Source organism: Falco punctatus (genome assembly GCF_963210335.1).
Source record: "Falco punctatus genome assembly, chromosome: 4".
Lineage (NCBI taxonomy): Eukaryota > Metazoa > Chordata > Aves > Falconiformes > Falconidae > Falco > Falco punctatus.
The window spans coordinates 45548382-45574606 of NC_137583.1; the positions used below are offsets into that span (position 1 = coordinate 45548382).

The 26225-nt window shown below is 45.9% G+C and overlaps 4 protein-coding genes across 16 annotated transcripts in view; 2 read left to right on the forward strand and 2 right to left on the reverse strand.

The window, feature by feature from the left end:
• Window positions 1–2935, forward strand: part of LOC308061935 (ceramide synthase 4-like) — a 46862-nt gene extending 43927 nt beyond the window's left edge. For all 12 annotated transcript variants that reach the window (XM_080382666.1, XM_080382668.1, XM_080382662.1 and 9 more), the window contains one exon: window positions 1003–2935. In XM_080382666.1, coding sequence (XP_080238792.1) covers window positions 1003–1194 — 192 coding nt within the window. In that variant the 3' untranslated portion in view covers window positions 1195–2935. The remainder of the gene's footprint in view (window positions 1–1002) is intronic.
• Window positions 2936–5037: 2102 nt separating this feature from the next.
• LOC308061934 (kelch-like protein 23) lies at window positions 5038–9365 on the reverse strand. The gene is made up of 3 exons (XM_080382659.1): window positions 6994–9365; window positions 5862–6273; window positions 5038–5639 (listed from the first exon to the last, which is right to left on the reverse strand). The coding sequence occupies exons 1-3, from the start codon at window positions 7970–7972 to the stop codon at window positions 5327–5329; spliced, it is 1704 nt and encodes a 567-aa protein (XP_080238785.1). The 5' UTR covers window positions 7973–9365; the 3' UTR covers window positions 5038–5326.
• Window positions 9366–10243: 878 nt separating this feature from the next.
• LSM7 (LSM7 homolog, U6 small nuclear RNA and mRNA degradation associated) lies at window positions 10244–14093 on the reverse strand. The gene is made up of 4 exons (XM_080382681.1): window positions 13940–14093; window positions 13688–13778; window positions 12416–12487; window positions 10244–11312 (listed from the first exon to the last, which is right to left on the reverse strand). The coding sequence occupies exons 1-4, from the start codon at window positions 13982–13984 to the stop codon at window positions 11170–11172; spliced, it is 351 nt and encodes a 116-aa protein (XP_080238807.1). The 5' UTR covers window positions 13985–14093; the 3' UTR covers window positions 10244–11169.
• SPPL2B (signal peptide peptidase like 2B) overlaps window positions 14071–26225 on the forward strand; it is a 32329-nt gene continuing 20174 nt past the window's right edge. For both annotated transcript variants that reach the window (XM_080382656.1, XM_080382657.1), the window contains exons 1-2: window positions 14071–14205; window positions 24308–24427. In XM_080382656.1, the coding sequence (XP_080238782.1) occupies window positions 14149–14205; window positions 24308–24427 (177 nt within the window). In that variant the 5' untranslated portion in view covers window positions 14071–14148. The remainder of the gene's footprint in view (window positions 14206–24307; window positions 24428–26225) is intronic.

Genomic DNA, 26225 nt, shown 5'->3' on the forward strand with positions numbered 1-26225 from the left:
CTACCCATATTGTCCTTGGGGGCAGTTTGAATTCAGTGGAAGTTTAGATTCTTACAAATCCTGTCTGCATCTGGGTGTAGGGATCTCTAGAAAGAGCATCAGACCAAATAGACTTCTTAATATGATCCAAGAGATACCCCCAGAAGGTGACAGAATAAATGGAGACTACAGGTATCTGTGCAGCCACTGACATTCCCCTGAGCAGTTTCCAAAGCTCAGGCCACAGAAGGGTTTGCTGCTTTCCCTCAGTGCACTCCTTCCAGCAAGGAGTGTGACACCGTGGATTTGTCCCCAATTTTGGTACCTTGTATTGCAGAGCAGAAACAGTCTGGGAAGCCAGCAAGTACTAGGCTGTTTTTTTTCTAAACTGTCATGTTACTGCATCATTTCTTCTTTGTCTTCCTTTTACGGCAATGAATTAAATATTTACAAAAGTGGATTACAGATCTCTCAGTCAATAGCAAGAGGAAAAACCCGAACATCAAACTGAATATAATCAGAGTTGAGTGGCTTTGTGTCAAGCTGTTGGTTTGTTTGAAAGCGTATGCTTTCCAGTTGTAAAGCAGCATGCTCAACCTGCAGCCACTGAGGCCAGGGGTGGTCAGAAGCTATATCCTTGTCCCTTTTGGTAAAAACGTGAAAGAGTTTAATTAACTGCCTCCCCCCATCCTTCTTCTACATGCTGGTGCCCGAAGCAGCAGTGTGGATTTCCTCAGTCTTGCACGATTGCCCTCAGTCCTGGGCATCCGTGCTTTGGTGCTGCTTCTCAACCCGTACAGTAATTCCTAATGTTATCAGGATTACAGCTAGGATTCCACCGAGACTGAAATCAGAGACAGTCTGTTTACAAAGGTGATGTAAAAGCTGAAAGGAGCGGGTAGAACTGTGTGGCAGAGGCAAGTGGCTGCAGTAGCAGGTGACTCTTTAGCCTGTGGCTCAGCAGCACTGCTTCTTGTGCAGGCATCTGTGTTTGTATTGCTTCTCATTTGCATGTTTCTGTAGATGGAAAAGGACATGAGAAGTGACACAGAAGAAAGTGACAAGGATGAAGAAAGAGACCAGATTAGGGAAAAGGAGAAAAACGGGATCACCTATTTCAGCAACGTCACAAGCAACAATTACATCCAGAGGAACGGGTCTGAGCCACTGAGCAACAGAACCCATCTCACCAATGGCCATGTCAAGGAAAGATAGCTACTGTTCGCGTGCGTCTGCTCTGGTCTGTAATGAATTCAGTCCACCGTCTTTAGAAACAGTTTTGCTTGTTGTGTAGATAAAATGGAGTGCAATTGCAGCATTGTAGCTGAATTCCTGCTTGCCATAAACAGAAGTGTTTATAGTCAGTGATATTTGAAGGAAGTTTTTGGTCTTTCTTCAAAAGCTTACTGTAGGTTGTAGCCTTGAAGCAGATAGAAAGGGATCAAAGTGGTTTGACCTGTATTAGATTGTACCATAGTTGTTGTTAAATGTGTTAATCTTGAAAAATACTTAAAAAAAGGGTAAAACTCTGGCAATGTCAAGTCTTAACCACCCTAATGTTGTTTGATAGGGTTCTGTTTATCCTTAACCTGGAGGCCCTGCCACTAGTAATAATTACAGCTAACAAGTATGTGTGAGACTCTAAACCTTAATACAGGAACACCTTTGAGAAGACAAGTGCCCCATACACATACACCCTCTGAAAATTAAAACTGAGCGTAGTGGAATGAAAGCTTTGGAAGGATGTAGGAGAAAACATTTTCTTCTCAAAGAAAATGCTGCTGTGTGCCACGTGACCAGTTTTGTAATAGTATGGATTTCAGTCCCTTCTGTTGTCAGCATTACTGCCACAAAGGTAGGAATTCCAAAGCCGAGACTGGAGAGAGTACCCACCCAAATCATAGTTGGAAGAGCTGGAGAAATCCAGGCAGCTGTCTCAACTGTCAGGTAATCCTTTAAACCTGTCTTGGAAGGAAACGCAGTCAGAAGAAGGGAGGTGACAAGAAACCAGATATTCTAGAAGACAACACTGACTAAGTGCTCATGTTTTCACCTAGCATGATTAGCACAGTGGGAAACGTTTACAGAGTCATCTTGTGGCAAGAAGGGAATAAATTTCCCCTATTCTCAAAGCAAAAGGATCCAGAGGAGATCTGCTGAACCTTATGGAGTAATGCTTTAACATGGCTTTCTAATTCTAGGGATGTATCAATAGCAAGTTTAAAGCAGTAGTCCATGAAGTCATGACGCAGTTCTGATTGTTCGTTTAATGTCTTAGGTCTTATATCCTCTGTAGTCTTAGACTTTGGATTCTGTAATCCATTATAAGAGTTAAATTAGTATGACATTAATTTCTGTTTTATTGCTCAGTTAATCTATGAAACCAAAGTATTAACAGATTCATTGTAATGAGCGCAGGGACTTAAGACTGCCAAGGCCATGCAGAGACTTCCCTATGTGTGCCCAGTAAGGGCCAGTACTAACTTGGGGGCGGGACATGGACCAAGGAAACGCCTGATTTGAGGAGGTGGTGCACATGTGTAATAGGCAGGTGACAGCACAGAAGAACAAGAGGGTTTTCAGCAATCCACTCTGTTCACCTGAGATGTGACAGAGAGCTTTGATCGCAGCTTGTGTGGCCTCATCTTAGGTTTCAGTCAAAATCCATTGGATAATTTCGGAGGGGAAAAAGTGGTTCCAGCACAGGTGATCCAGGGCAGTAACGTGCTCGGGGAGGAGAGCATCTGTTCCTGCACTTGTCATTTAAATTTGTATTTGCTGAAGTTTGTCTCTGAAACCTTGAGGTGATCTGAAGTACGTTCTGTGTACTGTCACATTTCTTTAATCTGAATACAGTCTTGCTACTCCTCTGCAGGTGATGCGTTCAGGAGGGATGGTTGTATCTTATTTTGTACTACTGAATGTAAACATTCTTTATAAATTATTTTGAAAGGTTTGATTGTCTGTGCGCTTTTCTACTTCAGCTAGCAGGAGGTAACCTGGCTAGCTGCACATTATAGGTGGATGTGCAATCAGGGAGACACGTATGGGTGCTATTGCTGGTGTAGATACGCACACAGCGTGCATGGAGACGATGCCGCATACCCAGGCCATGCAGCCATACTGCAGCTGCCCCATCTGTCTCCTGCTAGGTAAGGCTGCGTTTGGCCCTGGTAAAAGGGACACTTGCGCACCCCCAGGTTCCACCCAGGGGCGGGCCAGGTTACTTTGCACCATCAGGGCAGTGGCAAGTCCAAGACTGCAGCACTGGGGAGGTGCTTTGGACTTGTAAGGACAGGAGGGAAGCTCTTTTTCGTGAGGTTTTAGGCAGCTAGGAAAGTAAAGTCACACCACCTCTCACCCCCCAGAGACTGCACACTGCACAGGAGCCAGTGCAGACATGACTCCGCCTGCTGAATTTTATCCGCAGGGCTTTGCTGTCCCCTTGAAGACTGAGATAAGCTCATTAAGAGGCAAATCTGATTCTTGTGAAAGGATACATCAAAGATTCAGAGGTACTGTTTGGCTTAAGAACTATATATCTGTATGCCCATAAACAATATACAGAAACCTGCAAACACTTGTCTTTAAAATGTTTTCTACTCAGGCTTTGAGTTTGCTTCCAAGGGGCCTGACATTTTACACAAATACTAGGGGAAACTGTTTCTGAGAAATGCAAAGAGGTGGAAAGCGAAGGATGGTGTAACTACAACACGCTGCTGTGAGGAACCATGGTCCGTCTCCCACATCTGACGCATGCAAGGCAAAACAGAAAGATAGGAGAGATGTGCAAAAGGCAGAAGAACCTGAGCCAGCATTCCCTCGAAGGAATTAGACATTCCGATCTGCAGAAAGCCATGCTGGAAGGCAGCCGGCCACCTACCTCCGTGGGACACTGGCCTCACGAAGAATGTCACCTAGCCAGTACCTTGCTGGGAGCGCAAGACCCTTCACAGGACACCTGGTGTGAGGGTTTGCCCGGGAATTATTTCACCCTGTCAGCCAAGGATGATGCTTTCTTTTAGAGCCCCTCAAGAATCTCAGCTTTTTGAAGATTTATATAGAGCCTCCAGGGCAGAAGAGAGCAGACCCCGCCTCTCGTGGCCATCAGCCTCATCGTGGGGGAAGCCACCGCCTCTGCTTTCAGCTCCTGGACCTGGGAGTGTCACGGCCTGATGGGAGGCCAACCGATGGACTAGAGCCAAGGAGCAGGAGCCAGCCTGGGCTGAGAGGGCTCCATCTCTGCAGGCCTGGCTAGAGCAGCTCCTGCCATCCTGACGTGGTTCTCACAGGGGCAGGGTTGCTTTTAACCAGCACCTCTTGGTTTTTAAGGCCTCTCCCTTGCTCTGAAGATGTTAATCATTCAGCTCAGGATGAATGTACCTTTTTCCTTTCAGTGTTGCTGCATCACATCAAGACTCTTAACACAGACAACAGTAACACTTGTGCAGCCTCCCAGGCTGGTGCTGTTGCATTCTCCCCTTCTCATCCAGTCAAGCACCCTTGTGGCAGCCATTCTCTCAGCTGCTCCGTTCTTGAGGAGCCTGAGCACCCTTGGAGATCTGTCCCCTACTGGCATGCTAAGCCCGTACTCCTGCCCATCAAACCCTCTTCCTCATACACAGTCTTTAATTAAGGCTACATGCAGGTTGCTGCTCCTTGCCCCCTCAGAAAGGGGACTAAGGAAACTGAGGGAACGCTTCAGTGCCCCAGTTTGCAAATGGTTATCATCACGCACCTGAATGCATAAATCCAGAATAGCCTCCCTCCTTTTGTGGTGCTCTCCAGCTTGGAATAAAGATCATTTTAGCCATAATTACATAACCTGGAAAACTTGCTTATTTCAGGCTAAAATGGAACTGATACTGGGTACAGCGTGACTGCAGGGGTTGTTTGGGGGGGTGTCCCGCCATCCTGCAGCACTAAGGGCTATACATCCTGCTGAAGATTCCCTTGACATGCATTTGATTTATTAGTTTACTCCAACAATATTTTTTAAACACTGATGCAATGACTTTCCTGTCTCTCTGAGCTGTTCAAAGGACAGAGCCACAGAGGTCAAAGCTCAGAGCAGCCCTTTATTTAGCACCAGCTGAGGAGCTGATGGACCATGACAACGCTGACTGCTATTTCCAATAACGACCTGCAGCCTTTGCGCAGACACAAAGGTTTCACTGGCTTTTGCTTCACAATCATTTGACAGGTAGAAAAGACAGACATCTGGGAAGGAACAGATGGATTTTCAAAACTTAAGAAATTTCACAGCCCAAACCGAATACAATCTTAACACCCCACCAGGAGTGCTGTAAAGCACAGGGCTGTTTAGTTATGCTGGATCTGGCATCTCTCACGCCCACGTATCAAACCTGCGCACAGAGACGCACCCACGAATAGGAAGGGGGCAAGGGAGTTTGTAATCTATGACCTGGCATGTGTCAACGTAGGGATCAAAGAGGACTACGACGGGGAGGGCACCATTCCCCTTCCTCTGCCCAAGGAGATAAATCCGTCCGTTCACAGTGCTGCAGCCCATGAAGAACTTCTGGGTCAAGCATTCCTCATCCACCCGGGTCCACTCATCTGTCTCCACATCAAACCGAAAAGCTCCCCCTCCTATGGTGTACAGCGCGCCGTTCAGTGATGTGATGCAGAGGTCGTACCTGGGTGGGAAGAAACCCTTCATCAGAATCCACAGAAAGATCCGACCCCTGAAATACTCGGTGTGACCCTGGTCCTCATATCAAGAGTCCCACCTAAACAGAGAATCACAGAAGTGCTGGTGGGACAGGACGTCTGGATTTCTCCAGTCCAACCTCTTCTTGCAGCAGGACTAACACTAGAACCTTTCTTCTCCTGTCAGGTCCCAAAAGGTTATTTCTTACCTTGGAAGTGGGGAGAATGAGACGACATCCCAGCTGTCCGTCTCTGTGTTCAGCCTCTGCACTCCATCATACACGTGTCCATTTTCATCCAGGCCACAGACCACATAGATCCTGGTTCCCACACTGACCGCATCTCCTCTCTCCACAGGCTGAGCCATAGGACTCATGCTTTCCCACTCGGACTCCAGCAAAGCCATGCGCTCCACTGCTGGGACTATCCCTTCGTCGGTGCTCCCTCCGAGCACGTACAGGTAGAGGCCTGCTCCTACTGCACAGTGGCTGTTGCGGGACATCTTCATGGCAGGTCCTTCCAGCCAGCTGTTGTCCAAGCAGTTGTAGATAAGCACCCAATCCACACTGTACCACACAAACTCATCCCGGAAATATCCTCCTGTCACAAAGAGGAAGCTCCCTGGAAAAACAGCAGAGAAAAGTATCAGTTAACATGAAAATTGATCCTGAGAGCTGAGGTTCTCGTTTCTCCCTGGGCTGCAGTAAGCAGGTGCAAAACGTGCAGGGAAAGCGAGTGCGCTCTGAATCAGCCTGCGGTGTTTGATGCCTCATCTGCACAAGGTCTGCTGGGCCTGCGGGGTGCACCACGTCCCCCCAAGTCTGCTCCTGCTCTTGAAGAGAATCATCGAAACTGGTAGGGCAGGAGCCTTTGGGGACCTCGTGTCCAAACTCCCACTTGAAACGGGCCTCTCACCAACACTAAAAAAGGGAAGCCGTGGCATGGAGCTGTCTTGGAAGGCTCCAAGCATGAGGACTTCACAACATCCATGGATAAGTTTAACTTAATGGCAACTATAGATCATGTGTCACCATCTGTCAAAGCCACCATGAAAGAGAAGGCAAAAAAATACGCTGCTTGAAGTCGACTTACTCCAAATAAATCTAACGTAAGGAGTTAAATGGTTTCTACTGTATGAAGAGAAATATTCAGCTTTGTCTGCCATTCTCCCAGGACTAAGGAAAAGAAACCCATTCTTTGGATATAAACACAAATATGAATGAGGTTTTAGCAACTGAACAATGCAGTTTTATGGGAGAAGCAGCTGAACTCCCCTGCATTAGGGCCTCCAAGCCTCAACTTCTGCTTGCATTTGCTCAGTCCCACTTCTCTGTAAGTTACCTACTGCTGCCACTGCATACTGGGTGAGGTTCCTGCGCTGCAGTGGAGAACAAGCCTGCCAGGTCCCTGTTTTAGGTTGAAAGAGAAATAATTCTTGCTGTTCCTTGTCATGCTTTCCTCCCAGGACATATAAGGTGTCGTAACTCCGACCAGCATAAGGACACAGTTCCTTATTTTGCCAGCTGGGTGGAGGACAGCTGTCTAACTTCTTTATTAGCCTGGAAAAGGTATCTGTCTCTCCAGGGCGCTTGCTGCGTTTCACCAAGATATCAAGGAAGGACAAACTCAGAAAAGTAACCCTGATTTCGCCCACCAAATCCAGAAAGTCTTCCTCTCTCGTTGCTGGGTCCTCCATTATCCACCTCATAACACTGTCAAAAACCACATCTTCTCGCGAAACGAAGAGGTCGTCGCTTTTTAGGAGCTGTATCAGCGTTTCCTTGGGCAGCACCTTAAATTCTTCCTGGCACATCACATCCCCCCAGTGACTGAGAGCCACATTCATAGCAGACTCGTACAGGTCTATAAAGGCAAATTGCTGCGAGTAGGTCATCAGGCCCAGGCAGTTGGAAACGTGCAGTTCTCTCTGCAGAAACTTCTGACACAACAGTTTCACTCTGTCAAACTGAAAAAAGTCAGCTGTTTCCAGTAAGCTGGTCACATTTTCTTGACCTATAAGCACTTGGGCTGTGCGAGTGAACTCGAGTAGCACCTGAAAAGGCACTGCATCAATCCCTCTGATCACTATGTGGTGTTCAGAGCTCTCTCTTGCCCCCCCAAAAAACATGGCTTCAAAATAACGACTGTGTACTGAAAGCACCCTGCGGCTGACCTGAAAGAGTCTCTCTCCAACCTCAAGAACTGTGTCTGCAGCCGTTTCTGTCTGAGGTCCCAGCTCCTCTGGTTCTTGTGCAGGCTCCATGCTTGCTGACTGCCAGGCGGTTAAAATTAACTGAGCCCTTATGCAGCCTTCGCTCATGGGAGGTCTCTGGAAACATTATCCCCCTAGTGAGGATAAATACAAGATAAGCCAATCTTGTCCTAAAAATAGAGTGTGTTTTCTACCCTCCTGTTTTGCTCTTCAGTCCTTCCTGCTGCTTTCAGAGCAGCAATAGCAGGACAGCTGTATAACCACAGATTTAATTGGCATCGACTTTTAACTAGGCAAGACTGCAGCAAATTAGGAGAGCTGTTAGCCAGGCAAGGAGCCTGGACTACGAGAAGGAAAGAGAAGAAACAACCCAAACCTTCCTAAGCACTGACTAAATATCAAGAAGTTGTAGAAGAACACTGCACCCATTTCAAAAAAAAAGGACCTGTTACAGCACTTTCCACTTCTATGAAAAACATAGGAAAGCTTGAGACTTCCTGGGAACAAACACCCAATTTCCCCAAAGCCACATCTTTCATCAGTTCAAGTTTAATCTCAAATTCTAGATTGTTTGCAGTAGTTGGTATATATTTAACTTTATACTTTGGCAAGAGATGGGGGAAGGAATGAGCCCCCAGTTCATGCCTGGTGGCTGTCTCATATTCAGTCATCTTCAATCTCAAAGCATGAAATACAGCCAGTACAAGAAACAGCTCACCGATTCCACACAGTGAATTCTTCTAAAGCATTTAGACCAAGTTATTAAGTGGACAGATTTGCATAATGACCTTGAATTAGTGCCCCTTGTCCCAAAGAGCCCACCCCTGCAAGGCTCTGTCCCATTTCTCCATGGAGTTCAGCAAGCAGAATTGCGCTATGTGGATTAAGAGCACCTTTTTTCCCCCCTGGAGGCTCACTCCTGCATTTCTGGAAGAGGCTTCTGCAAAACTGCTGTTACAAATGGTTCTGTAGAGTCACATTTAGGAACGAATCCAATATATAAGCATACACACATCCAAAATTCAGCTACAGAATCAGAATGGTTTGGGTTGGAAGGGCGCTTTAAGGTCATCTAGGCCAGCCCCCCCCCAATGACCATCTTCAACTAGACCAGGTCACTCAGAGCCCCATCCAACCTGACCTGGAATGTTTACAGGCACCTACCACCTCTCTGGGCAGCCTGTGCGCATTTCACCACCCTCACTGCAGAAAAAAAAAACCCATAAATATCTTTATATCCTGTCCAAATCTACCCTCTTTTAGTTTAAAGCCATTACCCCTTGTCCTATCACCACAAGCCCTGCTAACAAGCTTGTCCCATATCATTTTCATATTATTTTTAGGTACTTGCCTCCCAAATATTATCCATGAGTCTGCACTGCAGGAAAGGACAGCCACATGTCTTGCAGTAAAAACTGAGTGACCTATTACATCAGCAGAAAACGCTGGAAACACACCCCTCTCCAGAGTTTATACACTTGACACATGACTTCAGACAGATATTTCCATACCCTCTGCATCTAGAGCCTGGAATCCACTCAAGAGCTTCAATGGGTCCATTTCTGACACTGCACTCAGAAAACAAGAGTGCAGAGATGGTGCAGCATGTTATAGCCAGCCAGCCCTCTCTCCCCCACCTAAGGGACGCTTCAGGACTCTGCTTGGGCTGATGGTGAGCAAATTCTGCTCAGAACACACTAAACAAGGAACCTCCTCTGAATTGTGCAATTGCACAAAGAACAAGTTTTGCAGTGTTAGAAAAAAGTTATGTTGGAAGGAGCATGACTCCACAGACTGTTTGTGAAGCACTCGCAGAATGAGCCCCTGGGAGATTAAAGTCCAGAAGCACTCAAGTTCACACAGGCAGTAAGCCACACAAGACAGCTGGTCCCGTTTCACAGCCTCCTGGAAAAGTCAGCTACAGTGACCTGGAATTTATTTACTTCAAGTTCCCATCCCTTTCAGAGCTGACCCAGGAAAGGCTATGAACGGGAGTACAGTGCTGGTACCAAAATAACCAGCCAGTACAACCCGGCCTTGGCAGGCTCTTGACACCCTCTAGGAACAAGACTGCTGCTGCCACCCAGCCAATTTACTCTGCCACAGCCTCCTCCTAAAGGGTCCTGGGGAAAGGCAGGCAGCCGAAGAGGGTTATATACAGCCTACAGGCACATATTCCCTACTAGACAGTCTTTAAAACATTAACACACACACACAACTCCTCAGAAAAGGGACCAGATGCTCTCAAGTCATCTCTCATATTTTGGCTTCTGATCTGTATCCTCCTGATTTTGCAGTATTTACACTCTTCCCAAAAAGATTTCCTTTTGAAAACTGCAATGTCGCTGTAGAGCACTTTTTCAGACTGAACCCCAGACATTTAGGAACAGATTTGTTTGTATTTATTCACTCAAACCTCCTCAAATTTTGCTATTTCCACAGTATAAAAGAAATAAAAATGTTTACTTACAAAACAAGTTATAACAAGCAAAGCAGAACCACATGTGGATAGCTACAATATAAAAATATGCAGTATTTCCAGGCACTGCCTACAACTGAACACCAGGATCTTAAATATTCTTCCTCTAAAATTCCAGATATCTAATAGATACTTCTGTAAGGCTCATGTCACTCAGCCAAGAATCATCCTAGAAGTTAGTCCAGTCCTTCTGCAGAAATGTGGGAGCCTTCTGATACACGGATCTGGAACAAGTGCTAAGAAAGATCATCTTGGCTACAGAGCTTGTAAAGGCGATGAAAAGGTACTGTACAAGGAAAATTATTTTCCTGTGTGCACTGCAGCAAGCAGGCAAGAGACTCAACCCAACAGCAGGAAGACTACAACACAATGCTTTCCAGCCGAGTACCAACATCTAGGAGGAAGAAAAACATGTTCTAATCTATTTAGGCTTTAGATCAATTTAGATTAGAAAAATTTATGATGCATTTTAAAATGTAAAGAATATAACCAATATTCAGGGCATTCTTTACTAATTTTATGTGGTTGTTTCAAAACTCACAAAATGAACAGTGTCTCAGACAATTCCATGACAGTATCGTCTCTCCTGTCAGCTCTATGCAATGCAGTTACACATTTATTTGGGGGGGGATATCAGAACTTCCTACACACCACACCCCATCCTCACATGATTTATGGAAAGCCACAAAAATAAAAGTTGACCGTTCTTTCACACTAACAAATACACATTCAAACTCCTCCCCCAAACCAGGAAGCTTCTCATACACTGGCAGTTTTCTCCAATGCGATCTGCACCCTTGAAGTCTTCGGCAGCAATCCAGATGCACTAGCCGTCTTGCTGTTGAATGAAAGGGTTTGGAATAGCTTCCATTCCATCCTGAGGACAAATAAGAACCACAGAAGTCCCTCTGCAGACCACAAGTCCCAGCTGACGTGTGTCTTCTGTTAATTTGTATTGATCATCTGGATCTGAAAAGCAGAGACCCACAGTTACAATAGCAACATATGGAAAAGAAACCAAATTCCACCAACTTCAAAAGGCACAGAGATACTGATTTTTTCCAGGCATCTCTGCATTGTTTTATTGAACACATGTACTATAAGAGTGATGCAGCAGTAATACCCGATGCCTTCAGGGCATTACCAATTTACTAATTTTCAAAGCAGCACATGGCACAGTAGGCAATAAAGAGCTTCGCTTTTTATGCAAAGCACAACATACACCTTTTTAAAGAATTCAAAGGCTTTCATTCACCTAACCAAAACCACACATACAAGCAATTAAAAGAAATCCCACTTCAAACGCCATTACAGACAAATATTTTGGGATCAATGCAAATCAGAAAAAGACCCAGACTTCAGAACGCGTCAAGTACAGAATGTGCTGGTCCATTCCAAGACCAAGCTAAACAAGGCTGTGGATGGGGACAAATACAACATGGCAACGGCCAGTTCCAACCTCCTTGAAATTCTAATTTATTTGATAAAAATGCACTACTTTAAAAACTCCCTTTAAGAGCAGAATTAAAGCTTCAGGTGCTTCCTTAAGCAGGCAAGAGAATACTCTTCAAAACCACTGTGCTATCACATCGTAGGTTTTTGTCTGAGCAGAAAGGGAAATAGAAGTCTTAATCCTTGGATGGGAAACAGAAATAAGAGAAAACCCTACAGCTCTTCTAGCTCTAAGCAGCTATAGAAGGCTTTAGTTCCACAGAAACGCAAAGACGGCAGTTACAGTAGAGTTTAAGAGAGTAAGATACTACAAGTACCAAGAGGTAAAGTCAATTGCATTATCTGAAGAGACACACACTACTTTATTCAAGCTTTAGAGAACAAGAGCAGCAAATAAGTTAGAAGAGCTCAAACCAGGACTATCAAGAACATTCTACCACAGGGAACTTGCTTAATCTAGCCTCTGTTATCTTATCCCTTTACAACTTAGTTATCACAAACATGTCTCAGTTCAGACAAGGTCAACCAGAAGCTGCTGTTCATTCACCCACAGAGCTGCAAGATTTCTGTTAAAGTTATTGGGGGGGAATGGAACCTTTACACAGACAGCATATGCTTACCTCTCATGTATTCAATGGTACCATCAAGCACGAGGTTCAGAAGAGGGTCAAATCCTTTCAAGACGCCGCTTGCTATTAAAGACCAGACATGAAACAATGCTGAGAGAAAACCAAACCCAAGTATACAACAACACAAGACTGCATGAAGGACACGTTAAGTTCTCCAGCTCTGTCCCCTCCCTCAAGCAAGGCTATCAAGCAAACGAGACCAAAGGTATTACACAGCGCCCGCTTTATAAAAGTGCAAGTGCACGAGAACCTGGTTTGTGTTGTGCCAGCTACCGCTTACAGGTTTTTCAACCGATTTTTCAAAATACTCTCCAAGACACTAACAGTTTTGTTCTTAACCAATTTCAGGGGCATTTTAAGAATACTTCAGCATAACAAATCAGCATAAGCACTGCCTAGATAGACACTCACTGCAGACACACAAGCACTTTGTCCTAAAAGAGAACATGATTCCCCAAGGCTGGTTGCTAACTAAATCACAGGACTACACAGAATGACATCCCAGTTTGAAATACACTTGTTGATTACCAGCATTACCATCATTGCTAACAGCCCAAATCAAAAAGACTCTTACAATTCCCAGTGTCATATGAGGATCGTAAAGAAACTCAAAAGTTTTTGAGAAGAAAATTTAAATTGACAGATTCAACAGAATTGTCAACTGCCCCAAAACTGTCAAAAAAAAACCCATCTCAAAACCAACCCCACATTTATCAGTTCGGAGTCAAAGCAACTTCCAAAGGCTCATAGGCACAGGGTCCCAATGGAGTTTAGAAGAGATTTACAATGAGATTTTAAAGAAGCTCCTGCCACGCACCTCCCGTGCGGCCTGCTGTCAGCGTGTCTGCAGGCGGCACCGCCAGCTGCACCGAGGGACGGCTGCAGGCACAGCGAGGCAGGAGCGGCGATCTAAGAGCCCCACAAACAATAAAAACACACAGTGAAATAGATTAAAACAGTTTATGGACTCCAGATAAGGAGGTTAACGAATGTATTAATTCAGACACCCACAGACGTTTCTTCGCTTCTTTAAAAGCACCCTTGACATGTGAAAAAACCCAAAGTGAACCAGACAGTTGAAGATAACAAAAGACAATAAAAGAAAGGTACATGGATGGAATAAAGATAAAATCAGAGCCAGGGGATTAACAACAATGTTAAAGACAAGGTGCTGCACACAGGGTTACAACAAACAGTAACAAAAGCAGCCGGTACTCCTGGACCCTCCTGGGAGGGAGCCCCCAACCACAGCCACTGCCTCACCTTCTCTCCCACCCTGGAACTTCACCCGGATGGTCTTGTCGATGTACTTGGAAAGGTCTAGAATGCTCTCCTTCTTCTTCTTCTCCTTGTCCTAAAGGAGAACAGCAAAGACAACCTGAATTAAACACAGCGGGCCACAGCGGGCCACAGCGGGCCACAGCGGGCCACAGCGGGCCACAGCGGGCCACAGCGGGCCACAGCGGGCCACAGCGGGCCACAGCGGGCCACAGCGGGCCACAGCGGGCCCCTCACCGCCATCTTGCCGGCGCCGCCGCCACCTCCGCCGCCGCTCGCCATTTCATTCTCCGCTGCAGGAAGTGACGTCGCACCTCGGCGCGGCCCAGGAGCGGTTCCGGGCGCGGGGCGGGACTTCCGGGGCAGGTTGCTGGGTTACCCGGTGCGGAAGGGGCCCGGCCCGGCCCGGTTGGAAAGAAAGCGGCTGGCGGCGCGGCGGGCCCGGGATGGCGGCGTGGCGGGCCCGGCTCCGCCTCTGGCTGCTGCTGCAGCTGCTGCCGCAGGTGAGCGACTGCAGCGGCCCTGGGACCCCGCGGGGTGGGGGGAGCGGTGGTGGGCAGGGCTGGGCGCTGGCCCCACGCTGGTCCCGGGGCCCCGGCCGGGCCTGCGGCCTCGCTCGGACGGTGTTTGCGGAGCCTTTTGCGGCCGGCAGCGGTGGCAGCTGTAGGCGCCGTGTGGTGAGGGGGCTGCCCGCCGGCTGCGGAGGGCCGAGCCGCTCCGAGGGAGAGGAAACGGCACTGGCCGTGCGGGGGGCTGCGCCCCGCCGCTGGTGTGCGGCCTCCGCGGTTTACGGCGTGTCTGCTCAAGGCGGGGGGGAGGGGCGCGCTGTTCGGGTTCTTTTCTTCTTGCCCTAACGGACAGCTGCGCCTCACAGCGCTTCCAGCGGCGGGACTCCGCCAGGCCGGCAGCCTCCCCCGGGCAGCGCCGCGGTTCGGGTGTGCAGGACAGGCCGGCGGGGGGCTGGGGCTGGGGTCCCGGCGGCGGGGCCGGCCGGGGGCCGTGGGGCCCTGCCAAGTGACAGAGGCGCTCAGAAGAGGCAGCCAGCAGAGGAGAAGGGATTGCTGCTGAATCTGACCCCCGTAGCTTGTCCCGAGTCTTGCACTCTCGTTATTTATGACACTGTAAGTGCGGTGGGATGAATTTGTGAGGGTGTAACGAACGCGGCATGCAATCCTGGTACAGGAGCAAGTGGGATTTTAGCTATTGCGTTGCCTGGTGTGCAGCTTTTGTATTTGAAGCTCAAGTTTTTTGTGTCCAAAAATGTTGAAGTGTTATTTAAAGTTCTTAACTGTCAGGTTATTTGAAAGGGGCTGTGCCTGCTTGAGTATTGGTGTTAACATCTTACCATGACAGTCTAGTTTCCCCTCTTCTGTACCTGCCTCCTTACCGATCCCTTGCTAGTGATCATTCGTTACAGCATGCTCTGGTTACCAGTTAACTTCTTTTTGATTTTTTTGCATCATCCCTTTTTTCTTCTCCTCCATCACCTTTTCCTGCATCATCCCTTCTTTACTCCCCACGTGCCGAGTGCATTTTGGCATCCCTATTAATGCTTCAAGCAGACTGCTAGTGCCAGCACAAGCCCCACAAATTAATCAGATAGAAGAATGGGTCAAAGACTGGCACAGAGTCCGTTTGATCCATCATTTTGGAAAGGGCGAGCACATAGCGGTGTGGAAGGACAGGAGGTGAGGTAGTCCCTTGGTGGATCCTTGGAGATCTTGGCTTCAGCTCCGTGCATTGCAGCACATTTCCTTGCTGTAAGCAAGTCATGTAGGCTGTGCAGTGGAATAGCCTGAGCAAGCTTTGAACAGGCTGGCCAGTGCCGAACCAGCCCTGCTGCAGCAGCAAAAACTTTGCCCTATACTGCTAATAAATACATTGCTGTTAGCCAAGCTGGCTCATTTAAAATGTATTTGAATACTTTGTATTTTGCGACACTTCTACATCTCTTGTACTCACACTTGTCAGTACGGTTTTAGGTAGTACATCGCAGGGTACATACAGTGGCTGATGGGTAGGGTTGTTCCGGGGGACAAAGCTGACAGCTGTCAGACAAGCCGTGGTGTGCATTTGCTCAGCACCAGCTGGACTCATTATCGTACCCTTGTCTTAGTGCTGTTGGGCATATTTAAAATATAACTTTGTCTTCCTCGTTGAGATAAGATAATAGGATTCTTTTTTTTTCCCCTGGGGCAGGGGGAGGTAGTCTCCGGATTTGCTTCTACACTGTGATTTATACAGGGAGAAGGAACAGCTTGGCCAGCGAAGCGTGGCTCTCCCGAATCTGGGCCTTTATCTGGGGACACCTAAAGAGGGGTGTGATCTTACAGATCCAAGTAATCTGCACTTAGATCTTGCTTGGTGTCCAAGTCCTCACTTTTTGTTTAACTTCCCTCTCATTCTAACCGCTCCTTTGTGTCATTGCTACCTCCCAGTTTTCCTGTAACAATAGTGGGTATACCTGAGCCTTTGACTAATGACGAATAGAGTAACGTGATCTGCAGCAAGTGGTGTTGGATCTCCCTGGTCTTCACTATACTGGCTTTCTGCAGAATATTGAATTGAGGTGATGGTTTCTGTATTTAAAGTCAGAGCACCCTATGATGTCGGGCCAAAGAGCTGAAAGCACTGTCTGAAATTCTGGATTAAGGTGGTGGTTGACAGCTTCGTGGTCTCGTGGAATTGTTGCATTGTGATTATGAAACTCTCTGTGCTGGGCAGTGCTGGTTGAAGGAGTGTTTTCTTTGTGTGCAAATTTGCTGTCTGCCATTGACGGTCTTCAAATTGATCAGTGCAGTTCACGGGAAAGAATGCAGCCCAGCTTTTAGGAGCTCCGCTGTGTGGCTTGTGGGATACATGGGGTAAGAGCTTGTTCGTTCCTCCTGCAAGGAGATTCAGGTGACCAGATCACCTGATAGAGCTAATGAAAGTGGGAAAAGTGAGGCATCCAAGTGCGTTTTAAGACAGAGGTAGGGAGGAACAAACAAGAATGACCCACTAGGTTGGCTTATTTGCTCCCGTTGCAGTTTCTTGAAATACAGGTGAGTGGAATTCCTCCTCTCCACCTTCTTCCATCACTGAACCTGCAAACCCCAGTGCTCGTCTCTGAGCCGTGCTAATTCACCAACGTGACAAAAACAAACAAACAAACCCAGCAACAACACCCCCCCCCAAAAAACAAAACAAAACAAAACAAAAAAAAAAAACCTGGGGAGTGTCCTGCTTTCTTAATGCATTAAATAAACTGTGGAAGGGTCTGATTAGGTTCAGAGGGAACAAGTTTGCCATTCTAATGCCACAGACAGTTACATTGGCTCAGCTGCCTGTTAAGCTGTGCCCTCAGACTTTAGGCTTCTGTTGTGTGAAAACCTGTTCCTTGATTTGGAGTTTTATATAAAATGCTTCACTTTGTGTTAATGATGCAACAGTCTTCATAAAGCTATGATTCTAGCAGATTTCCAGGTTTGGGGAGGTCTGGCTTGTGACATGGTGCTGTTAGTGAGTAGGGATGCTTGGTTGGTAACGATGTTTAAATACAAATGCTCTCTTCTTGTCCGTACAGAGAATACGGATAATTCCCTGCTTAACTGGGAGACGTTGCTTCTGCTGTTTGAGGCTAAGCGGCCCATTCCCACTGAAGCTCGTTGTAGCGCTTTCTAAATTATATGTACTGTAAGAGGCAAGTATCATAAAACCCCTAATTGTCAGGACAGGTTGCTCTTTTTCTGTTAGTGTTTGAAAAAGGCTGGGCTTGATATCTGAACACTTGGAAAAGAGCCCTTGGGAGCTGTAGGAACGCTGTATAGGATCTGCGCAGGAGATTACATTTTCTCACGGGTTAATCTAGAATATGGGATGATCTCTAGGAACCATCATCAATGTTGCCGCCATCCCAGTGCATCAGCTGCACTGCTTTGAACTTGCTTTTGTTGTCTGGTACCGAGTGACATACAAACAAAACTGGAAGCATCAAAGCCCTTTGGTACTGAAGTAAAACACTCTGATGCTTATGGCTATGCTTAGATGGGAGGATAAGAAGAAATTTGTAGTGGCTGTTAACAGATTTCAGAACTATGCTTTGATGCTAAGTGATAACTGCTTTGTAAAAATGCCTGTTAATCCACGTTGTCTGTGGACTCTGTTCTCCACAGGCTTTCTAAAACTCTGTGCACCCTCTTCAGGTTTTAGCCCTGGGTGTATTCCCTTTAATTACTCTCATTCTTGATTTTTACTTATCTTTTGGCACACAAAAACACACAGCTTCTGAAATGTTTTGAGCATTTCACGTTGGGAACCTTTTACTCAATATTTCTTTAAAGAACATCCATTAAATTGTTTAGAAAGCATAATTGTATATTACTGTCTTCAGTGAGCCATTTGGGGATTATTGCCTAGTTAGTAATGGTTATTTAAACGGAAATGTGGCATCAGACCCTGTACGTATTCTCTTGTTTTAAAGATGTGTAGCTTATATCTTATAAATTTAAAGCTTTTACCTGTATAGGTTGATTGTTTCCCAGATGCATAAAGCTGTTCAGTTACAGGCAGGTGGCTCCTGCAAAACTGCCTGAAGGTTTTGGAGGCAGTTGTACATGTAATATTCAGAACGGAGCTACTTGATTATTTCTTTTTTAAAGCCCAGTCAGATCCTGTAACAATAAGCAGGAAACACCTTTGTTCTGTCTTCTGCCTGTGTCTGTATTTGGATCTCTGTGGCTTGTCACTCTTGAAAGTAAAATTCAAGATAATGGATTATTTTTCAATACTTCTTCCTTCTGCTGAAAGGGTTTTAGGTGCTACGGCTGGGTAGCTGAAATTAAAAAGTCCACCAAGGCATTTATTTCCTCGCTGCATATGCACAATAGTGTCTCCCTTCCTCCACAAACAGCTGTATCTTGTAAACTTGCACTTTGCTCAAGTGGCTTTAATCTGCACTGAAATAAACAGTGTGACCTGCTGTGCCCAGCACGCTTCAGGACAGTGCAATAGATTTTAGAGCCCTTTGTGTGAACAGCGCTTATAACGAATGTTATATAAAAAAAGTTGCTGCGTGAGCTATCAAAGACCAGTTAGATACAGAAGAGCTAAATATAAGGGTCTGTACCTCCCGTATGTTTTTAGGGGGACATTTCTTTGCTGCTTGGCTGACCTCTTGCAGTGGAATGACATCGTTTATCCTCCAGGCAGGGTGGAGATTGTTTTTATTTAAAGGACAATTCCTTGAAGTGTTCCAAAACGCATCTTTTTACCCTGAGTCTGTCCTAGGGGTTCAGAGTAACCTCTGTGTAGAGGGTTCAAAATAGAGGGAGTAATGAGAACGATGGGTTCTTTTAATGGGCTTTTGAACAAATGTGTTAAGACACAACTTTGTTGCTGCCTCCGGTCATCTTTAGCCTGTTACCTCAGCTGCTACCTGGAGAAACAAATGCGTAAGATGTATTTTTAAAAGTGTAACTGTGTAATTATATAATAATTAGTCCCTTCAGCTTTTGAATGTTAGACTAGATGTTGACATCCCAGTCTGGCACAACTGTCTGACTCAGTATCGGCAATGGTTAGGGATGGTACCGTGCATTTCTCTTCGGAACAAGGTTTCACCTGTTCTGGTAGGCACAAAGTGATTTGCTTGGCTAAAACTAAATGTAAGCAATAGTGCAATTAAACATGTTCAATGACTTCGGTTTTGATTAAGGATGCTGGACAGGAGAAAGAGACAAGGAAGATCGGGAAGGGAGGAGTTGGGTCTGGGGGTAGAGGACCGTAGGACATGAAGGGAGGTGGTAGAAAAGATAAGATAGTTAAATGGGGGTGGGGGAGTTTGTTTTAGCGTTTTTTTAGAGTTGTTGGCTTGGATTTTTATTTTTTGGAACCTGCTGGTAGTGGTGAACTGATGGTCTCCACCCATCCCGTGTCCTGGGGTCACTAATGAAGAGACAGTGGCTCCTCCAGAAACAAAATGTGTGACTGCTTAAGGTGAGGGGCAGGTCAGTTATTGTACCTGCTTCAGGTATCATTATTTTTGAAACAAATTTCAAAGTGCTAAGTGCTATTAAGGATTATTGAGAGTTCTCAGTTAAAATGCCAATAAAATGGAGAAACTTCCCCTTACAATAGGAAGCAAATGCTCTTGGAACACAGAAATGATAATAAGAATCTAGTGACATTAACAACGTCACTAGACAATGGAACTATTCCTTGAAAACACTGGATTCCCAAATCACTGAGCTAAAGTAGTATTTTGAGAATGCTGCGCTTAATAGTTGGTCAATTTTTTCTGGAGTATCTAATAGCTCATATGAAGCTAAAGAACAGATATAATTTGCATTTGCTCTCAGCATTATCTTTTTATAGTCTATTACCACACAGTGCTACTTAAGCATGGAAGTTGCTCTGTAGGAGGACTGTGAGGTTTTGAAGCAGTAATTAAAGTTCAGCAAGACACTCCTTCAAAAAGAAGCATTGATCTCTTTGTATAATTGAATTTTAAAAGAAAAGAAAAAAAACCCAAAAGCAACCCTCAAAAGTTTTGTCCTGCTTTCTGAGCATTTCTTTTGTTTTTCTTTTATCTGAAGCATTTAAAGCTTTCTGCAGCAACTGTGCAACGGTTGGATCTTAATCTTAAATTAAATTTTTAACGTAGTGGTGTTCAGGCCTGACCAGGTGGGTCACAGGATCCACGTGAGCAGGCTTGGTACCAAGGAGCTGCCATTCGGTATTTTGCATGGAAGAAAGATTTCTTAAATGTACACTTTTATAATTAGCGGAGATGGTGCCTGCAACCCCATCGCTGCTGCTCGGAAGAGCATAGAAGTATCCCGTAGAATTTAATGGTGACTTGGGTGATGTTGAATTAAATTCTGGATGCCTTCTTGTTCCAGCAAGGAGAAGACCTCATAGTCAGAGTGAAGCAACGCTGCGTACCCGTTTACTACTTAGAAATGGGAGGAAGGATTTGTATCAGAGCCCTTAGGCTGCAAGAGCAGTAACAGTACACCTCATGATATACTTTGTGTTTCCTCAACAGCTTCCAAGGGCGGGGAGGGTTTACAGTTATTTTGGTTCAGTTAATCTGAAAATGAAGTCATCACTAATTAAAGTTAAATAAAACCACCACGAGTGGTAGGGAAGTTGCACATATTTCCATGGTTGCTTTGTTTGTCTTCCTGATTTCTGGTTGCCTGGGTAAATACCTACTGGAACCTAACGTACAAGCAGGCAAGTGCATCAATTCCACAAAAATATTTACTTTTGCAGGTTCTAGCTATGGTCTTGAAGCATTTTATGTCTGGCTTTTCAGGTGGAAGATGAGGAATGTATCTGGTACTCACAAAGTTGTGTTATTAAACGCAAGGAAGGGAAGGAGGGGAGGAGACACTTCAACGAACAGGGCTCATCATGAAGAGAAGATTGGTGAATAACTGTCATAAGGAAGTGTTTGCTAGTACCTACTTGTGGTGACCAGTCACCCTATAGGTGAAACACCCCTAGGTCTCTCAGTTTTGCTGGAAAATGGGCTGATACAGTCTGATGTAACCCAAATATTAAGGAAAATACTATGTTTGCTATGTATTACTTTGAAGGGGTGGGAAGCTGGAAATATTTGTGTTAAAAGGAGCACTTTTTGTGGTTAGGTGGATGCTAAGCTGAATAAACAGACTGCGTGTGCTGTGTCACGATGGAGAAGATGCCTTAAACTGGTATATTTGCTGTATGTTCCTATGTTTACTTTTCTCTGCAGTCCTTGTTCTCTTTGTCTAAATGCTTACAGGATCTGGATTCTCTTACTTCACTTTCCTGGAGTTCTTCAGGAGAATTGTGATGTTTTCATGTTGAAGCCCACTAGGATTATTTTTGCTTCCATGGGCCGTTCCTAGTGCGGAGGCAGCTGCAGTAAAGCTGATGGAGCTCCAGCTTGGAGCCAGGCTGTGTGTCGACTGGGAAGAACTTGCACCACAAGCATGCCTTGATTGAGTGAAGACTCAGGTTTTGTGTGGAGTCTTTTTATTTACTTTTTTTATACTTTTTGAAGCTTTGAGGAATTAGTAATAGTTTTAAGAGAGCTTTAAGTGAAGAATGGTAGGCCAGGTTGTTATATTTGAAACCCAGTATGTGACTATGCGTGACGTGCACACACAGCTTTGTAGCGTTCCTAGTTTTTCAGCTCAGGATTGCAGCCTGTAGGGTTCAGATGGTCCTTCCACCAGAACTCAGCTCTGTTCCAGAGGCTGAATGTCAAGTTCAAGGTGGCCAAAGCTCATGATTCATTGCTCAAGTTAAGGGATTTTACCTATAAACCAGGGGAGTGAAGCTGTCACATCTGCCTCTGTGACCTTGTGGGTTAACCCTGGTAGGCAGCTAAGTGTGACACCGCCACTTGCCCACCTCCCCTCTGATCCCCAGTGAGGCAGGGAAGAAGACAGGAAGAGTAAAAGCCAGAAAATGTGTGGGTTGGGATAAAAATTGTTGAATAAGCAAAGGAGAAGTAGAAGAAAGAAACCAAAACATGTGATGCAGTAACTTGCCACCTCCTGCAGGTAGACCAATGCTCAGCCAGTTCCTGAGCAAAGGATGTCCAACCTCCTTAAAAAACCCCCTCTTTTCACTTTTCCTTGCTGAGCATGACATTATATGGCATGGAATGTCTCTTTATTTAGCCATCTGCCTGGTTGTGTCCCCTCCCAACCTCTTGTGGACCCCCCATTCTTCCTGGGGGACAGAGTGAGAAAGAGAGAAGACCTTGACACCGTGCAAACACCGTTCAGCAACAGCTAAAACATCAGTTTATCAGCTTTGTTTTGGTCACAAATCTAAAATGCAGCACCATCCCAGCTGCTGTGAAGAAAATCAGCTCTGTCCCAGCCAGACCAAGTAGAGGCCTTTAGTTATAACTCTTAGCCGTATAATCTTCACTACTTGTAGCAAATATTGTTGGAGTTTTGACAGCGGTGACTGCTGGACACTGAAGCAGTGAAAAGTATGTGCAGTATGTAGTTTTGTGAACTGATGTGTGCTACCTAGGATGTAAAAAGACAGCCAATGGTGATGTGTGGTCTTGTCAGACAATTGTGGTTTATCCCCAGCCAGCACCTTAGCACCGCACAGCCACTTGCTCATTCCATGTGTCCTCCCCTGGTGGGATGGGGGAGAGAATCGGAAGGGTAAAAGTCAGAAAACTCAGGGATTGAGATAAAGACAGTTTAAGAAGTAAAGCAAAAGCCACGTGTGCATGCAAAGCAAAACAAGGAATTCATTCACCACTTCCCACGGTCAGGCAGGTGTTCAGCCATTCCAGGACAGCAGGGCTCTGTTGCAGGTGACAGCTGGGGAGACAAAACACCGTCACTCTGAATGTCCCCCTTTCCCCCAGCTCTATCATGACATCACCTGTATGGAATATCCCTTGGGTCGGTTGGGGTCAGCTCTCCTGGCTGTGTCCCCTCCCAACTCCTTGTGCCCCCCAGCCTGCTCGTGGGTGGTGCGGGGTGGGGAGCAGCAAAGCCCTTGGCTCTGTAAGCACCGCTCAGCGATGGTGAACACGTGCCTGTATCATCAGCGCTGCTTGCGGCACAAATCCAGACATAGCCCGTACGAGCTACGGTGAAGCAAATTAACACTGCCCCAGTCAAAACCAGCACACAGACCTACAGCAGGAGTGTCCGAGGCTGGGCTGATTTTTGGAGCAATGTGAACCTGGAATTGATTGGTACTTTCAGGAGTTGGCAGTGGCCAGGCCTCTTATTATGGACTCGTACAATGGTTTGGGTTGGAAGGGACCTTAAAGATCATCCAGTTCCAGCCCCCTGCCATGGGCAGGGACCCCTCCCCCCAGCCCAGGCTGCTCCCAGCCCCATCCAGCCTGGCCTTGAGCTCTGCCAGAGATGGGGCACCCACAGCTGCTCTGGGCAGCCTGTGCCGGCACCTTGCCACACTCACAGGGAATAATTTCTTCCTTATACCTGATCTAAATCTCCCCTCTTTCAGTTTCAAGCCATTCCCCCTTTTCCTATCCCTGTGTGTCTTTGTAAAAAGCCCCTTCGGGTACTGGCAAGCTGCTTATAAAGTCTCCTTGGAGCCTTTTCTTCTCCAGGCTGAACAGCGCAGCCCCTGGAGAGGGGCTCCCAGCCCTCTGATCATCTTTGTGATCGCTCCAGCAGCTCCGTGTCCTTCTTGTGTTGAGGACCCCAGAGCTGGATGCAGTACTGCTGGTCTCTTACCTGTTCTGCAGTAGTCTAGCTTCCTTATATTGCTCTGGCTATATACACATATGCACCATTCTAGCTGGGTTGTTGGGGGGGGTTTTGGTTGTGTTTGGGTTTTGGGTTTTTTTAAACACATCCAGTAGCATTTGATGAGGTTTCATGTAATTCTTTGACCAGTTGCTGTGTAGGAGGGGATCTGCCTAATGTATCTGAAGTCTTTGATGTGTGATGGAAATAATAACAAATTCCACTGTACTCCCCGCAGAGATATGGAAACTTTTGTAGAATCTTTTGTTTTACTTTAAAATGCACAGCAGGTGAGTCAACAGCAAGTTACACCCATCACTTCTGCTATTTCACGTGACCCAAAATTCTTGTAGTGAAATTTTTGTTACCTTTTCAGGTCTACTGCGAGTATGGGATGGTACATGTCCTTTCAGAGAAGGGGAGCAGCAAAGGAAAAGACTATTGTATCCTCTTCAACTCTCAGTGGGCCCATTTGCCACATGATTTGGGTAAAGCTGTAAGTACCCAGCCAAGCAATGACAGAAGAATGTATTCAGGGATGCCTTTGCTTACAGGAAACTTCTGATTTCTAACTTGGATTAGCAGAATTTGAAGCAACTACTTCGCTATTTCTGCTTCAAAGCAAAAACTTTCCTTTTGCACAACACGATCAATTAAATGAAAATGGCAACTACCTGTGGTTGGAAAGGAGTTTTTGTATGTCAGTATGATACAAAAAGATGCCACGTGGCCTTGTTAATATACTGAACTGTGACCTTTAGTGCTTTCTCAGTGGTTCATAGTTCTGTTGAGTGTAAGAATAAGTAGTCACAAACTGTGTCAAGCTTTCTGCATTATCCAAAGCTGTATGAGCTGACAATCGAGTGAATTCTTTGCTCTATTCCATGAGAAAGTTACTATCACTGAATGATGAATTCAGCAAATACACTTTGAATGAGGTACTAACTGGGGAAGATGACTGATACTCTGTTCATTTTATTATCGTATTCCTTAATCTACCAGTGGAGCGCTACACAGAATTATTAATATTCCTTATCAACATATAATCAAGTCTTAATCACCTGTGGTGGGTTTATTACAACTGCAGGTTTCTCCCTGGACACAGGGATAGCTCAGAAGCTGCAGCTGCTTTGCCGTGTGTCTAGACTTTAGGATTTGTGAGAGCTGGGGATGGTACTGTGGACATTTTGGTTCAACCAGTCACATAAAAACTCACTGGAGACACATTTCAGTAGCTCTGCAGGAGCTGCTACAGTCCAGAGTAACCTGCACTGAACTGAAGTTGGAGCATTCGACGGGTTCTGCCCTGCCTTCCAGAGAGCACTTGGGTCGCCTGTGCTATATGCCATGCCTATCAACGTCTCCTTCCTCAGCTCCCCCTCTGCCTTTCCCTTCTTTCACGTTCTCCCTCCTCCTTCCCTCGAGCCGTACGGTTTGTTCACCGCAGCTATGCCTTACACCAGCCTGAGCCCGCTCTGCGTGTGTTCTGCTCTGATAGAGCTGATAAGCTTTCCTGAAACCTGGACAACCAGGGAGTGTGTGCAGAGACATTTTACTGCCTCTAAAGTGGGAGCCAGTTGGCAACAGCAATTTCCTGAATAAGATTAGGGCTGCTGACAGCTTGACCCTTACCTTTCCCTCCTGAAACAGCAGAGTCAGTTATTACAGGTATTGTGTCATGTGCCTGTGGATCTCTAACAAAAAAGTGTTACATGTGTCAGCTTTTCAGGTTAAAAATTTACCCTGAGACTTCTCAAAGCTAACAGCTCCGCTCCTAGCAAGAGTGGGGCTGTGACCTGCTTCTGTTAGCACAGCTCACGCCAAGAATCAGTTACTGGGTGTAGAATTGCATTTTTCAGGTGACTTGCAAAAGCAACTGAGCAAAGATGCTTCATGTTGTTTAGGTTTTGCAAGGAACAATTTGCATCGGTGTTATTTCTAAAACCTTAAAGTGTTTTTGGACTGTTCCTGTGTAAACATACCAGAGTAGATGTCTTTGGGCCTGAGCGCCAAAACTAAAGAATTGGGGCAGGCCTGAAACGTCTTTGAATGGCAAGCAGTGGGAGAAGCAGCTTTAGAATCCAGTATCCAGGTGCTTAGGATCCAAACCCTCAGTTAACTGGATACGTTTGGTTTCAAAATGGAAGTTTATTTTTGTTGCCTATGCTTTTGTACTTTACCCTAGCCTGTGGTTGTGTTTCTAGCTGTTCATCCCCTCAGTCATCTCAGCCTGCCCGCTCTGTGCCACCCTAGCAATTATAACACTTCACTGTCCTCCTCCTACACCCTGGATG